Source organism: Gracilinanus agilis, chromosome 1 (genome assembly GCF_016433145.1).
Source record: "Gracilinanus agilis isolate LMUSP501 chromosome 1, AgileGrace, whole genome shotgun sequence".
In the NCBI taxonomy this organism is placed as follows: Eukaryota; Metazoa; Chordata; class Mammalia; order Didelphimorphia; family Didelphidae; genus Gracilinanus; species Gracilinanus agilis.
Window position 1 is genome coordinate 80,473,046 of NC_058130.1, and position 14,283 is coordinate 80,487,328.

Here is a 14,283-nt window from a genome sequence, read left to right on the forward strand (position 1 = left end):
AACCCTCAGACTTGGTCCTTTCCCCTAAAGCCCTGCCTCTCTTCACCCTTCCTAGGACCCTTTGGGATGGCTCTTTTCTCCAGACGTCCCTCTTTAGCCTCCATCCAAGCAGCTGCCAAGTGGCCGCGTTCCTGCCATCCTCACCTGTCTCTCGAGGCCCTGCACCCTGAGGCGGGTCCTCTTCACCTCACAGGCTGCCCGGCCACAGTCCATCCTCCATTCAGAGGTGTCAAAGGAAGAGCCCAGGCCACATCCCTCTCCCCAGGCAACCAGGACCAAACATAAAATTCTCAGCCATTCAAAGCCCTCTAGGACTCCTCCCCAAATAGGTCTGGTCTCTTAGACCTTATTCTCCTGCCTCCCTCCTCCATGATTCTGGGCCCCAATGGAAACTGAACTCCTCGGCACATCAGCCAGGCACGCCGTCTCAGGGCCTGTGCTCTGCCTCCCTGGCTCCCCCTCCTGGATTCCCTCAGTCCCCACCGAGATCCCACTCATGCTCATTCCCTGAATCCTGAGGGCTTCCTTCCCTAGAAATGGCTTCCCCTGAAGGTGTGAGTTCCTCCCAGAGGACAGAGCCAGGAAGAGGACAGGCCGGAAGGCCAAGGCCTGAGCATCCCACCAAGAAGCTGTACCCCGTCTGCCTGCTTAAAGTGAGGCACCCTGTTGGCTTCTTCTATTGGGGCCCAGAAGGCAAAAATAGGAACAAAGAATGGATGGAAATTTCAAAAGAAGGAAAATAAAGAGGATGTCAGGAAAAAAATCCCCAACAATCCCTCCAGTTAGATTTGTCCCAAGGAATAACTTGAGAAATGGAGGCCTGGCCCGAGGTCAGACACTTCATATTATAAGTGCAATCAGAACCAGGGTCTTTCAGACCCTTGTCTAGGCCATGTAATCCCATAAAAGAGATGCTAAACAAACTGGTTCTCAAAGCATCCTTAGTGCTCTGTACCAAAAGGAAATACTAAATAAAACTTTTTGGGAGATGCCAATATTTACAGTAAAGAAACTAAAAACAAAAATTTCCCCTTTTATTAAATGCACTTGTCACAATTCATGAAAATAAAATTTTCAAAGGAAAATAAAGCCCACGAATTTATTCACCAGGTCTGCCGCCTTGTTTTGCAAGTTTGACGTATTCGGAGTCGGTGTCTTTTATCCAGTTTCTGCGGGATCCAAATGAAATCTCATTATGTGGTTCTGCAAGTTCACTCAGGCCTGGAATCTGAGATGTTGGAGGGAGTACAACTTCTGAGGTCTTCTCAGATTTTTTCAGTGGAATATGGTAATACCAGTCTAAAAATGAGATATTGAAATTAAACAGAAATGTAATTATTGGGGTCCATTAATTAGTCTCATATTTGTTTCTAAAATGTACTAGACTTTTTCTCAGATGACTTTTTCTAGTAGGTTCTAACCTCACATAAGATTGTCTGATCTCTCTTACATACTTTTATCCTTAAAAAAAAAAACTCCTACTTTCTGTCTTTGTATCAGTTGTAAGGCAGAAGAGTAGTAAGGGCTAGGCAACTGAGGAGAAGTGACTTGCCCAGGGTCACACAGCCAGGAAATGTTTGAGGCCAGATTTGAACCCAGGACTTCCTGATTCTATGTCTGGTTCTCTATCCACTGTGCTACCTGGCTGCCCCTACATATATATTCTTGTTCTAATTTTTTCAACAGTTTGTACATGCCTATTTCCTCTGCCATAGTAGAGTAAAGGTACCTGGCACAATCCACTACAAATAGTAGATATTTAATGTTGATTTGCCGTAGTTAGGAAACGAAGTGAAAGATCACAAAGTAGATCTGTAGAACTATAATGCTTCTAAAACCCACTATATTGACTATTCTACTTAAATAAAAAATTACATCCTACAAAAGCTCCCTCTCCCCACCTCATTTTCAAATGTCTGAATTTCAAGATTATTTTTAAATGGTTATTTTGTTTCTCCCAAGTAGGTCTGTGTTGTCAAATTTTTCTATGCCTCATTCTTCTCCTTTACAAAAGTAGAATATAATTGAACTACAAGTTATATATGGACATATCCCTGAAAAACACTGCCTTCTCTTATAATGGTATAAAACTGGAAGCATTAAAATGATCTTTAAGGCTTCTCTCAATTAGTTAATATGTTCTTAAGCTCACAGAAAATTCAGTGTATACATCATCTGACTGAGATATGAAAAACTGATTATATTTTAAGGACATTTGGCTAAAACAGAATATCTTAATACATACATATCTTCTTCCTAAATTCTCTGCTTTTTCTCATGCTATTTTCTGACCAGAATACTCTCCCCTTAAGATTTTTACCCTTTGAAATCCAAGATTGCACTCAAATGGACAAACCATTTTTACCCTTTAGGCCTCAGTTTTCTTACCAGCAAAATGAGGTACAACAAAGCAATCTTTATGATTTGTTCCTAGAAGCAGCTAGGTGGCACAGTGATCAAATTCAGCCTCAAATACAACCTGGTAAGTCAATGGGAAAGTATGACCTTGAGCAGATCATTTAATTTATCTGCCTCGGTTTCCTCAACTGTAAAATGGGGTTAAATAAATACTGCCTCCCAGGTTTTTTACAAAGATCAAATGAGATAATTTTAAAAGCTCTTAGTATAGTGCCTGGCACATAGTGTTATATTTACCTATTATTATTATTAACTATAATTATTTTATATAAATTTACATATGCATTTATTTTCTCTCTCATTAGAATATAAGCTCTTAGTAAATATTGATTGTTTCATCCTTTGTGCATGTATCCTCGGTGTCTAGCACAGTGTTTGGCACATAGTAGGTGCATAATGAATACTTTTTTAAGTAATTGTTTCAATCCAACATATTAAAACTTGGAGATCTTCAAAGAAATGGTAGATGGTGCTCTCTCTTTTTCTTTGGGTTGGAGTGTGTGGTAATTAGAGGGATTGGCAATTAGGTAATTAGAGGGAAAAGAGGGCAAGAGAGACAACGGAATAAATTTAAGAATAAAATAAGAGCAACTTCTGACTTGAAGTGTCTGTTGGAAGAGGCAACAGATTGTTGCTTTCCATTTGGAGACTTAAAGGGGCAGTGAGGTTTTTTTGCTAGCATTTATGATATATGAAGAAGTGTCACCTAGAAGAGGGAATATCCTTGTCTTGTCTGATCCCAGAGAATAAAATTAGAAACAACAGGTAGAAATTGTAAAGAAGCAAAATTAAATTTAAAATTCAATTTTCATGTGTGAGGAAAAGCTTTCTAACAATTTCTTCAAAACTGCAAATAGTGGGAGATAGTGGCCTCCCCCTCAATGGAAGTCTTCAAGTAAAAGCTGGAAGACCATTTGTTGAGTACATCATTGTAAGCCACAGAGCAGAAAATATTTCACTTTCTGTATTTATACTCTCAGGCCTACTAGCACATTTGCTGCCAAACAACCAACAAGCACTTATTCCATATTGATTATTAACTGAATGAAAGAAAGTTTTCATAGACTATCTCATTACAGAAAAGTATTATGCCATACTGGTTAATGTTCACTCTCAATACACAATATGTGTATAACAAAAATTTAAAGCAGGACCATTGGAGTTGTGAGGGAAGAACTCGACTAATCTAGAATAACTTTTCTGGTGAGGTGGGAAGCTCATTTATGCAGACATGATTCTAGAAAAGGTCAATAAAACAAATCCTAGAAAGTTAGAGCTTTTTCCATTCCAATTTTTATGATTCTTAAAAACAAAGGGAGAAATCAATTTCAAAAGAGAGAATGTTGTTGAGATGTTTCAGTTGTGTTCCCCAAATGGAGTTTCCTTAGAAAAGATACTGAAGCAATTTGCCACTTCCTTCTCCAGCCCATTTACAAATGAGGAAACTGAGGCAAAGAAAGTTAAGTGACTTGTTCAAGTTCACACAGTTAGTAAATGTCTGAGGCTACATTTGAACTTGGGGAGATGAACCTCCCTAGCTTCAGGCCTAGCTCCACTGGCCACCCAACTGCCCAAGATATAATCAGCTCTGCAGTGTTGGAGACATGAGCTGCCTCTTCTTCCTATGCAGTTGCCATGGCCACACGAGGTCTGACAGGTGAGGCTTTTCTATGCAGAAGCATGTACCATGTATGGATCTTGTACAGACATGGGGAAGAATGTTTAGTCATTTCTGTTGTGCCTGACTCTTCATGACTCCATTTAGAGTTTTTTGGCCAATACACTAGAGTGGTTTGCCATTTCCTTTTCTACCTTACTTTACAGATGAGGGAACTGAGGTGAACAAGGGTTAGTGCCAAGGGTCAAGGTCATGAACACCATACTCGTCAGGCCTTGAGCAAAGACTTCATAAGAGGTAGGTTTACTTTTTCTCCCTATCACAATCTGCACCTGTTAAATCTGTTATGGTCTACTGTAAAACAATGCCCCACTGACCATAAGGGGCACTAGAAGAATGTGGCTGAGATAATACATATAATAATTATGTACTGTGTTAATTGTCTTTATTAAATTATTAAATGTATTTAGTCACACATATAATGACATATTTAGTAACTATTAAAGTTTAAAACTGCAATAAAGCTCTTTGGGACATCCTTTATAAATCATTCACCACTATTATTGAGCATCATATATAAAACTATTATTAATCTAAGTGTTCTTTATTAATTTGATTTAGGAAGCATTAAGCACATGTTCTCAAGCTATATAATCAAATTTCCAAATAATCATAGTATCTAGGGATTTGGCTCTTGAAAAGAGAAATGAACAAACTTTGTATTTTTTTAAGTGAGGTCATCTGAAATTACAATAGACTTTTAAAAGTTGCTTCTTAGGTCAAAGATTTGATTTTGTTTTTCAGAAAAATCATAGTTCTGGAGCTGGAGTCTTAAATATTATATAGCCCAATTTTCTCATTTTATATTTGGGGAATTTAAGGCCGGAGAAGTTAAGTGAATTGTGCGAGGTTACATAAAATTTTAGGAGCAGTAGAAATCAAGGTGGCATTGCTGCCTGATACAGGTGTTGTCACACAGGGAAAGTAATATTTTTCCTATTTTATGAAGAAGGCATCTGAAGCTTAGAGAGATTAAACACCTTTAAAAGGTCAAGCAAGGTCTAGGTGGCACTAGAACCCAAGTGTACTAACTCCTGGTGCAGTGTTCTTTGCACTAAACTGTAAACATGCTAAGATTTTTTTCTGTCCCCTACCACTATCATAGTATCATTATTTACAATGATTATAAGAAGAGCTTGATGAGGAATGGAAAAACATTTCATTCTCCTTTTTAATTTAAAAATTCAATAAATATGTTAAATAACTACTACATTACAAATTACTCTGCTAGGTCACCTTCAAAGAGTTTACAATCTAGTAGTGGGATAAAATTATAACACAGGGCAGAAAGAGACAACTACCAAAAGAGAAGGATAGACAGCTATGGGGAAAAAGGAGTAAGGGAGAAATCAGATTCTTGCCTTTTTTTTTAAAGGTGGGGTAGTAGATGGATTCACACAGATAAGAGAGGGTTTCATGAAGATGATGGCACTGAAGATAGGCCTGAAAAGATGACTAGGATTTTGGCAGGTAGAAATGTTAACAGAGGATATTCAGGAAGCAAGGTCATAAAGCTGAGAATACTGGATGGAAGGGAGGAGGAAGAGTAGAATAATGACTAGTCTAGCTTGGCTTTAACACAGGGTAAAATTAGGGAAGAATTGAGAAACAATCTCAGAAGGCAGTCTGAATGCCAAGCTAAACATTTTGGACTTCTCTCTAGTGGGAAATGAGAAACTTAAAGAATTTTGAAATAAATAATATCTTTATTTAAATTATTATTTTACCATAAGGCACATAGAAGGCTGCATAGCAAAGTGGACAGAATTTCTTTCAGAGTCAGGAAGCCCCAAGTTCAAGTTCCACCTCTGATATATACTGACTAAGTGACCCTGGGGCCCATCTAAAACGCTCTAGAATATATATAACCTGAAGAGCAGGTGCCAATAGGCAATAGCAGTGAGAATTCCTCATCAGATGTTCCCTATACTAATGAAATCTCAGGTCTAGTTTAAAAAAGCCGGATTCATTTTTTTTTAGAAGACTCTTTGTTTTTCTGAAGCATCTCCCTTGCTTTCCAGGGAGAAAGGCTGTATTACATTAAAGGGAGATTAGAGGATCTTGCAGCAGTCTAGGCTAGTGTCTAGCCAGTGTGAGTCAGAAGACTTGAGTTCCAGGTCCAGCCTCTCTGACTACCTGGATAAATCACCCACTTTGTCAAAGCCTCAAATTTCTCATTCATAAAGTGAGTCTAACTAAATGACCTTTAAGGTCTCTTTCAGGTGGGACAGTATGCTGAACCAATGAGAAAATAAGGGATGGTTGCAAGCCAGACAAAGAAAACTTCCATTCTATAATTTCTCTATCACTTCTTCCACCTTGTCCTCTTTTCCCTACTTCCAAATATTCCTTTCCTTGTTTTTTTTTTTTCCCGCATTTTAGAAGTGAGAGTAGTTGTTAAGAATTAGTGAAAAGGGTGAAGAACACCCTTTTCAGTTCTTTTCTCCAGCCCCCTCTCCCCCAATCTTATAGGAAATAACAAATATTAACTATCACTTTAAGCTCAATAATTATCATACGAACCATCACTAAATAAGTCTACGACTTCAACTGTTCTGTGTAAATATAATAATTTCATTTATCTCCATGAGCCTTAGTTTTCCCATCTGTAAATTTGCCTTAAAAAATGCAAAGAAACTTTAATGACTAGCAAAGGACCTTTTGTATCCTGTGCCTTCGGGTAATCTCGTTCTTCTTTGTTACATACAAGACAATGGCACAAAACTTGTGAATTTCTTATTTCGCAACTCTTAAGTACTGCGATAAAGAAAATGTCCCAAACCTCTAGGAAAGGAGGTTTGTTTTTTCTTTCTGAAAATTCGTGAGAGATGTACAGTTTCAAAAGGAACTCGTCCTGACCATTCATAAAGGTGTACTGAGCCGCGGGAATTCGGGACCCAATCTATGCCTTTCTCCTCAGAAATAAACCATTACCAAGATCAAAGGGCCATACTCACCACAAGGGGCATAGCGACTGGTAGGTAGAGTCAGGTCCTTGCTTGTGTTTCTCATTGCGGAGATCTGTAGGTTTGTTTGGAAAAGAACAGAATTAACACTTTACTTTTTATCACAACTCACTAGAAAAGAATGTTATTTTATTGGGAGAACCAACAATTCTGCTAACTCATTTCCTGAGGTAGGCTAAATGGCGCTTTCTTAAGGCTGCACTGCGATCCGCGCCCTTCCGAAAGCACGCTACAGAAACTTTGGGAGCAGGTGATTGGCAGAGTGGGCTCCAGCCCTCAGGTGCTTGCTGATCTGGGGTGGGGGATGGGGGCAGTTCCCTGAAGCTCCTTTCCTTCAATGGCCCCCCCAGCCTACCAAGCTCCCTCCGCTGTCCCGCTTTCGCTACTCCCCCAGCCTCAGCGGTCCCCAGCGACCACATCCCTTCCCCCTTTCGGTCCGTATCTCCTTCGCACCCTCTGGCCTGCCAGACTTGGGTTCTGGACCCGAACGTCAGTCCGGGGGAAGAGGCGAGGCTAGGGGAGCAAAGCGCCGAGGGTAGTCTTTGTCCCGGATAGTGGGGAGGCCGGAGACGGCAGAGGAGCGTGCAGGGTCGAGGAGCAAGGTGCGAACGCAGGAAAAACCAGTGTGGCAGCGACAGGCTCAACAACAAGCCGCTGTCGCCGGGGCAACGGAAACTCTTAAAAACCCCAGCCGGGGCTGCACGCGGGGACCCGAGCTGCACCAGCACCAATCACCGGAGCACCAACCGGTGAGGAAACGCGCCGCGGGAGCCCCGCGGGGAAAGCTGTGCGTGAAGGGGGCGGGGCCGGCGAGGGCCGGGAACTGGAGCTGCTCTGCGTGGGCGGGCGTTTGGGATTCTGGAACCGGGCTGCAGAGGCTGCTTTTTGTGAGCGCAGTTGGGGCTTCTTTTATTTTCCTGGAGTGAGTTTGGTAAGTGGGATTCCAAATCTTGACCGCGATCGGATTTCAAGAGCCGTCTAGTCAATTCATCTTTGTAATAGAGGAAGAAACTGAGGCCCAGAAGTAAGAGTGACTTGTCCAAGGTCCCACAGGAGGGCAGGTTTGGAATCCAGGTCCTCCGACCTCAGAGCGGCGATGCTCTTCCTACAGCACCAGGCTTGTGGGAAACGAAGGACTACCTGGCTCCTAGGTAGAAGACACTTAATAACGTGCTTTTTGGCTCTTCTGTTCGTATTTGCTGACTGATAGAAACTGGCAGACTTCCTCTTGATCCTTGCTCCCCACCCCAGGATTTCTGATCAAGGCCATAATGGAAAGAAGAGAAGCCTGAGTGGGCCTAGGGCTGGCTGAAACTCATATCTCCACCAGTGAGCTGCCGAGTTCTCCATCTGTTCTCAACCCCAACTCTTGACCACTTCTCCCTCTCCCACTTTTTCCTCTCCTCCTCCCCTTCCCATAGGCAAAATTCACTTTTGAACTAATGGATTAATTACATGGGGCAACTAACATACACTAATATATATGGTGCAATGTATAGACCAGAGTTAAGGTCCAGTCCCTCGAGCTTACTGTGGAATCCTGCTGCAAAGGGCATAACGCTGTTTGCATCAGTTTTCTCATCTGTAAAATGAGCTGGTGAAAGAAATGGAAAACCCTGGCATCTTTGCCAAGAAAACCCCAAATAGGGCCAAGAAGAGTCAACAACACTTAAAATGACTAAACAACAAACAACAGCAATAAAGATACAGCTTGTTTTTTAGGGTGACCATTCAGCTACTTTAAAGGGAATCTTAAGAACCGTATTTTATTGTCTCCTCAATATGTGGGAAAATGTCCTAATGAATAAGTTGTTTCAGGATTACCTTTTAATCAATATAATATTCTACAGAGGCCTAGAGTCTCAGGATTCCTGTGGTTTAGAAAACTTACCAACTTTGGATAGTGTAAAATAGTGATGAGCATCAGAATTAGTTAACTGCCTTCAAGTTACTATAATTTGGTTTCCTAGTCTATAAAATTGGGATTACAATTTATAGTGCTCTTTGAGGATCAAATTAATAAATGTAAATGTTCTCCCCTTCCCTCCACCTTTTCCAAGAAAGTAGGTAATAAAATATAGGTTGTGCATGTATTATCATACAATATTTCCACGTTCATCATATTATGAAAGAAGACACATATTGCTTACATTGGAGAAAAATTCATGGAAGAAATAAAGTGAAGAATGGCATGTTTCAAACTGTATTCATACTCTGTCCTTCTATGGCAGCCTTTTTTGTAATGAGTCCTTGCATCCCTGATTAGTTGGGTCATTCATCATACTTTATTGCTGTTACTGTGTACAACCTTCTCCTTGTTCTGCTTAGTTAACTTTGCATCACTTCATGTAAGTCTTTCCAGGTTCGTTTTTTTGTGCTCATCCTGTTTACCATTTCTTATAGTACAATAGTTTTAGAATTGCTAGTTTAGTTCAAGACTTTATCCACTTGTGTCTTTTTACATGAAACCTTTCTGATTCTTTACCCATTGAGCCCCAGGTACTAATGCTGCCTCCATTATCACATTTATCACATTTATTTTGTATATCATTTGTCATGTTATCTCCCCTACAAAAGTAGAAAGTTATTGAAGGCAGGGGGGCTTTTTGTCTTTGTATCCCTAGTACCTGGCACGTAAATATTTAAGAAATGCTTGAGAATGAGATCATATAATATATACCACATATATTAGGAAATTGAAGTGACTTACATTGGATAGTTTTAAAAATCTGTATAGTTTTCTTCAAATTGAACATATACCAAAAGGAGAAGGCCCATCATAAACTGTGATTTCTTTATTTGACATGAAGTTGGTATCACAGACTTTGCAAGTTAAAGAACAATAGCAAATATGTTCCCTAAGTAAAATTTTGTCAGGCCAATTTAATTCAACGGCATGTATCAAAGTGCCTATTGTGAACAATATGCTAGACTTTGGGATTCCCAAGCAAAAAGGGCAAACCAAATAGTACTTGACTCAGGAAACTTGTATTCTACTGAAGAATAAAACATGTAAGTAAATAGATGATAATTTGAGCAGGAAGGTACACTAATTACTAGGGAATTATTAGAGGCTTCTCATGAAATGTGATATTTAAACCTTGATGGAAACTAAAGATTCTAAGTAGAGATATACGAAGCAAGTGCATTCCAGCAATGGAATGCCATCTGTGCAAAGGCGCCACGAGGAAGATGGAATTCTGTATTTGGTAAATAGCAAGTAGGTCAGTATGACAAGTGTAGGATGAAGGGGAGAAAAATGAAATAAGTACAGAAGAATAAGGGAGACTCCAAATTGTGGAGGACATTAAGTGCCAAGATGAATATATAGTTTATTCCAAAGGCAACAGGGAGCCATGAAGATTCTTGAGTGATGAAGTTATACATTTAGTCTGTGCTATGGGAAGATTTTGACAACTATATGGGGAAGGGATTAGAGAATACATGATAGGTGTGAAGGGGACCAATTGGACGATTTTTGCAATAGTTCAGTTAAGAAGTGAAGGCCTGAACTTTGTGTGAGTGAAATGAAAGGCTTGTATATGAGAGATGTAGAAATATATTCATGAAGTAGGTTTTGTGCAGATAAGAAGTGGGGCACTAAATGGTTGTTGAGAGGAATGATTGGTCTGTCTTCAAATTTCTAAGTGTCCATTCCTCCCTTCATCTCACATGCTGAAGGTTCCTATTTATCAATATTCCATTACTTCTCTCTTCCTTTTCCCTTGACCACCCTACATAGTTCTTCATGTACTAACCACAGGGGAACTAGATGGCCCCTTTTAAGAAAAGGGCAAGCTCCTGCTCCTTGAAAAGTAGATAAAAAGTCAGAAACTTCACCTCAAGGTTTTTGCCTTCCTGAACATTTGTTGCTGATGAGTATATGAAGAGCTGAGAAGGGTTTTATTATGTTTTCAAAATGTATTCTTTTAACTTTGAAACATTAAAGTGTTTTCTAATTGAATTTCATGGGCTGGGAATGCTTATTGTATATAAATTCTTGAACTTGATCTACAATAATTTATGTTCGACAGCAAATGTTAAATTAGTCCAGAACAAGAATAACCCTAGGGTCTGGAATTGGATCTAAATTTTTAAAAATTATTTTATTTTTTCTTGGATCTAAAATTTAGGGATCTATTAGTGTTTAATTATTATGAGTTATTGGTTGTTCAATACAGCCTTAAAATATATTTTGAAGGATAATAAGAGAAAAGCAAAAGATGGATATTGATAATTTCATATTAAAAGAACTGTCTTGAATTTTTTAGTAAGTTTTTATTGGTCATTTTTTAACCTCATCATAGTTTCCTCCAGTATCTCTCTTCCATTACCTCTCCTGAAGAGCCACTCCATGTAACAAATAACACTTTTACAACCAGAAAAGATAAAGAGGAAAAAAATTGATCAATACATCAAAAAGTCTAAAAATATGTTGATCTCTCACCTCTGCACAGAAATGAGGTAGGAATATCTTTTTATATCTAATTTTTTTGAGTTCTGCTTATTCTTTATAACTTTATAATATTCACTTGACTATTGTGCACATTGTTGTCACTATTGGGCATACTGTTTTCTTGGCTTTGCTTATTTTTACATCAGTTCATATAAATCTTTCCATGACTCTGAATTCATTACATTCATTACTTCCTACAGCATAGTAGTATTCTCTTACATTCATGAGCCATAATTTGTTTAGCCATTCCTCAATGTAATTCTTTGCTATCAAAAAAAGTTCTGTTGTATTTTACTGTAGGTGACTTTTCTTCTTAACAATATTCTTCTTGGGGTATAAGCCTAGCAAAAGAATCTATAGGTCAAAGGTTAGGAACATTCTGGATACTTTTCACAATTCCAAATTGTTTCCCAAAGTGGTTGTACAGATTCACGTCTTCACCAACAATGTACCAGGATGCTTATCTTTCCCCAACTTCTCTAACACTGACAACCGCCATCTTTTGTCATCTTTGCCAATTTGCAGGTTTTGAGGAAAATCTCAGGACTGTTTTGATTTGCATTTATATCTTATTATTGGTCATTTTGAGCATTCTTCCATGTGGTTGTTAATGCTTTGCATGTCTTCAAGTGAGACTTTTTTATATCTTTTTACCAATTATCTATTGGGGAATATGTGTATATATGTATATAGAAATGTAACTATATATATATATATAACATATGTATATGTGTAGATATGTGAATACCTTTATATATGTTAATAGCTAATATAGTTATTAATAACTAATATACAGTTATTAGTATAATTAATTACATTATCAATATATAGTTATTAATATATTAATAGCTAATATATAGTTAATAATATAGTTAGATAACTAAAACCCTTGTCGGAAAAATTTGATATTTTTCCTTCTAATCACTATTTCTTATCCTAGGTACATTAATTTTATCTTATAGAAGCTTTTTAGCTTCATGTAATCAAAATTATCAAGTTTATCTTTTGTCATTACCTTTAACTCTCATTTGGTTACAAATACATTTCCTATCTATAATTCTGAAAGTTATGTCATCTGCTTCCCTTCTAATTTTTTTCAAAGAGTTTATGATCTTTAATTCATGTATCCATTTAGAATATATTGTGGAATACTGTGTAAAGTGGTGGTCTAAGCCTCATTTCTTCTAGAATGCTTTCTAATTTTCCCAGCAGTTTTTAATCAAACTGGGAATTCTTTAGTTATTTGTGTTTTGGAGTTATATCCACTAGGTTACTGAGTTTCATTGTTTCAGATCCTAACTTGTCTAGTATTCCATTTGTCTACCTCCATTTTTTTAACCTGCACAGATGATTCTGATGACTGTTGCTTTATAATACAGTGTGAGGTCTGGGAATACTATTCCTCTTTCATTTCTTCATCTTTTCATCATTTCGCCATATATTCTAAATCTTTTGTTTTTACAGAATTTTAAAATTTTACAAAATTCCATAATTCCATGTCCCTTTGATAACCTGGTCAGTATCCACAATTTGATTAGCATGGAACTATGTATAAGAGGTTCTGATTATTGTGTAATTATGTGCAGGTAGGGATGTGATATTTTCCCCTGAGGACATTTAGGTACATCCCAGAAATTTTGGTATTTTTTTAATCATTTTCTTTCACATAATTATTCATTAATGTGATTGTTCTTTAACCCATTAATTATTTAGGAATTCATTGTAAAATCTTTATTTGGATCTATGTTTCTTGTTCGTGATTTTTGAATTAAATACTATTTTTACTGTGTTATGATCTATAAAGGATGTGTTTACTATTTCTACCTTTTTATATTTGTTTGCTACATCTCTGTGCCTAAAACACAGTCAATTTTCTAATTCCCTTGACTTGGTCCTGTGTAAAAGGGCTGAAACTACTGGTTAAGAGGGACACAGAGATCAGTATTGTTTCATACTAAACTTTTATATAAAGGATACTCTTAAATAAGTCTTATTCTGGTTCAGGTCAATCTAATCATTGATTCTCTCACATCTTCAGGTAGGGAGTTATAGTCATTTAATTAAATTCTTGCTCTATAGCAAGATAAGCACTCAATATACCATAAAGTCTGACTACATGACCAAGGAATATCTTCTTTTTCTCAGGCAAAAGGATTCTTGAAAGCAGTAAAAGTAGTACTTGAGTGCATGCGGTATTCAAGGAAGATCAGCATCTCTCATATAAGAGTATGCCTAGCCCTTTTCAGGGCTACTCATTCACCATCCGTGTCCATTTGGCACTCAACTCTCAAATCTGTTGCTCTAAGAAGCTATAGTATGTGTAGTGGCTACATCCCAGTAAACCATCTCACTAGGTGGGCTAACCTGGACTGAGGATAACTGTTGAACCACCAACTCACTGGTGAACTGGGGGTGGGGTGTCTACCCCAGGCATTTGAAGATTCTCTTCCCTTTGGTCCCCTACCTAACCCAGTGGAATGTGAGGATGAAAAAAATTTGTTCCAATAACTGTGAAGGCAGCTTGAAGCAGACACTTTGGAGAGCTTAGAGCTGGGTCAGACATTGAAGAAGCCAAGGACATACACTACATCCTAGACCAGTGATGGGCAAACTACATACAGCCTGTGGGCCAGATGCGGCCCCCCTGAAATATTCTATCCAGCCACAAGACATTATTCCTAATCTGACGAATACAATGAGTAGGATACAATACAATGAAACTTTGAAAGAGTGACCTAAGAACAGACTGACAGATGAGCATTTCC

The 14,283-nt window shown here is 38.2% G+C and overlaps 1 protein-coding gene across 1 annotated transcript in view; it reads right to left on the reverse strand.

Moving 5' to 3' along the window:
- C1H7orf57 (chromosome 1 C7orf57 homolog) overlaps positions 1 to 14,283 on the reverse strand; it is a 116,737-nt gene that overhangs the window by 21,360 nt on the left and 81,094 nt on the right. Inside the window, 3 exon segments of the mRNA XM_044671693.1 lie at positions 1,108 to 1,299; positions 7,054 to 7,117; positions 9,773 to 9,885. Of these exon segments, the coding sequence (XP_044527628.1) occupies positions 1,108 to 1,299; positions 7,054 to 7,117; positions 9,773 to 9,885 (369 nt within the window).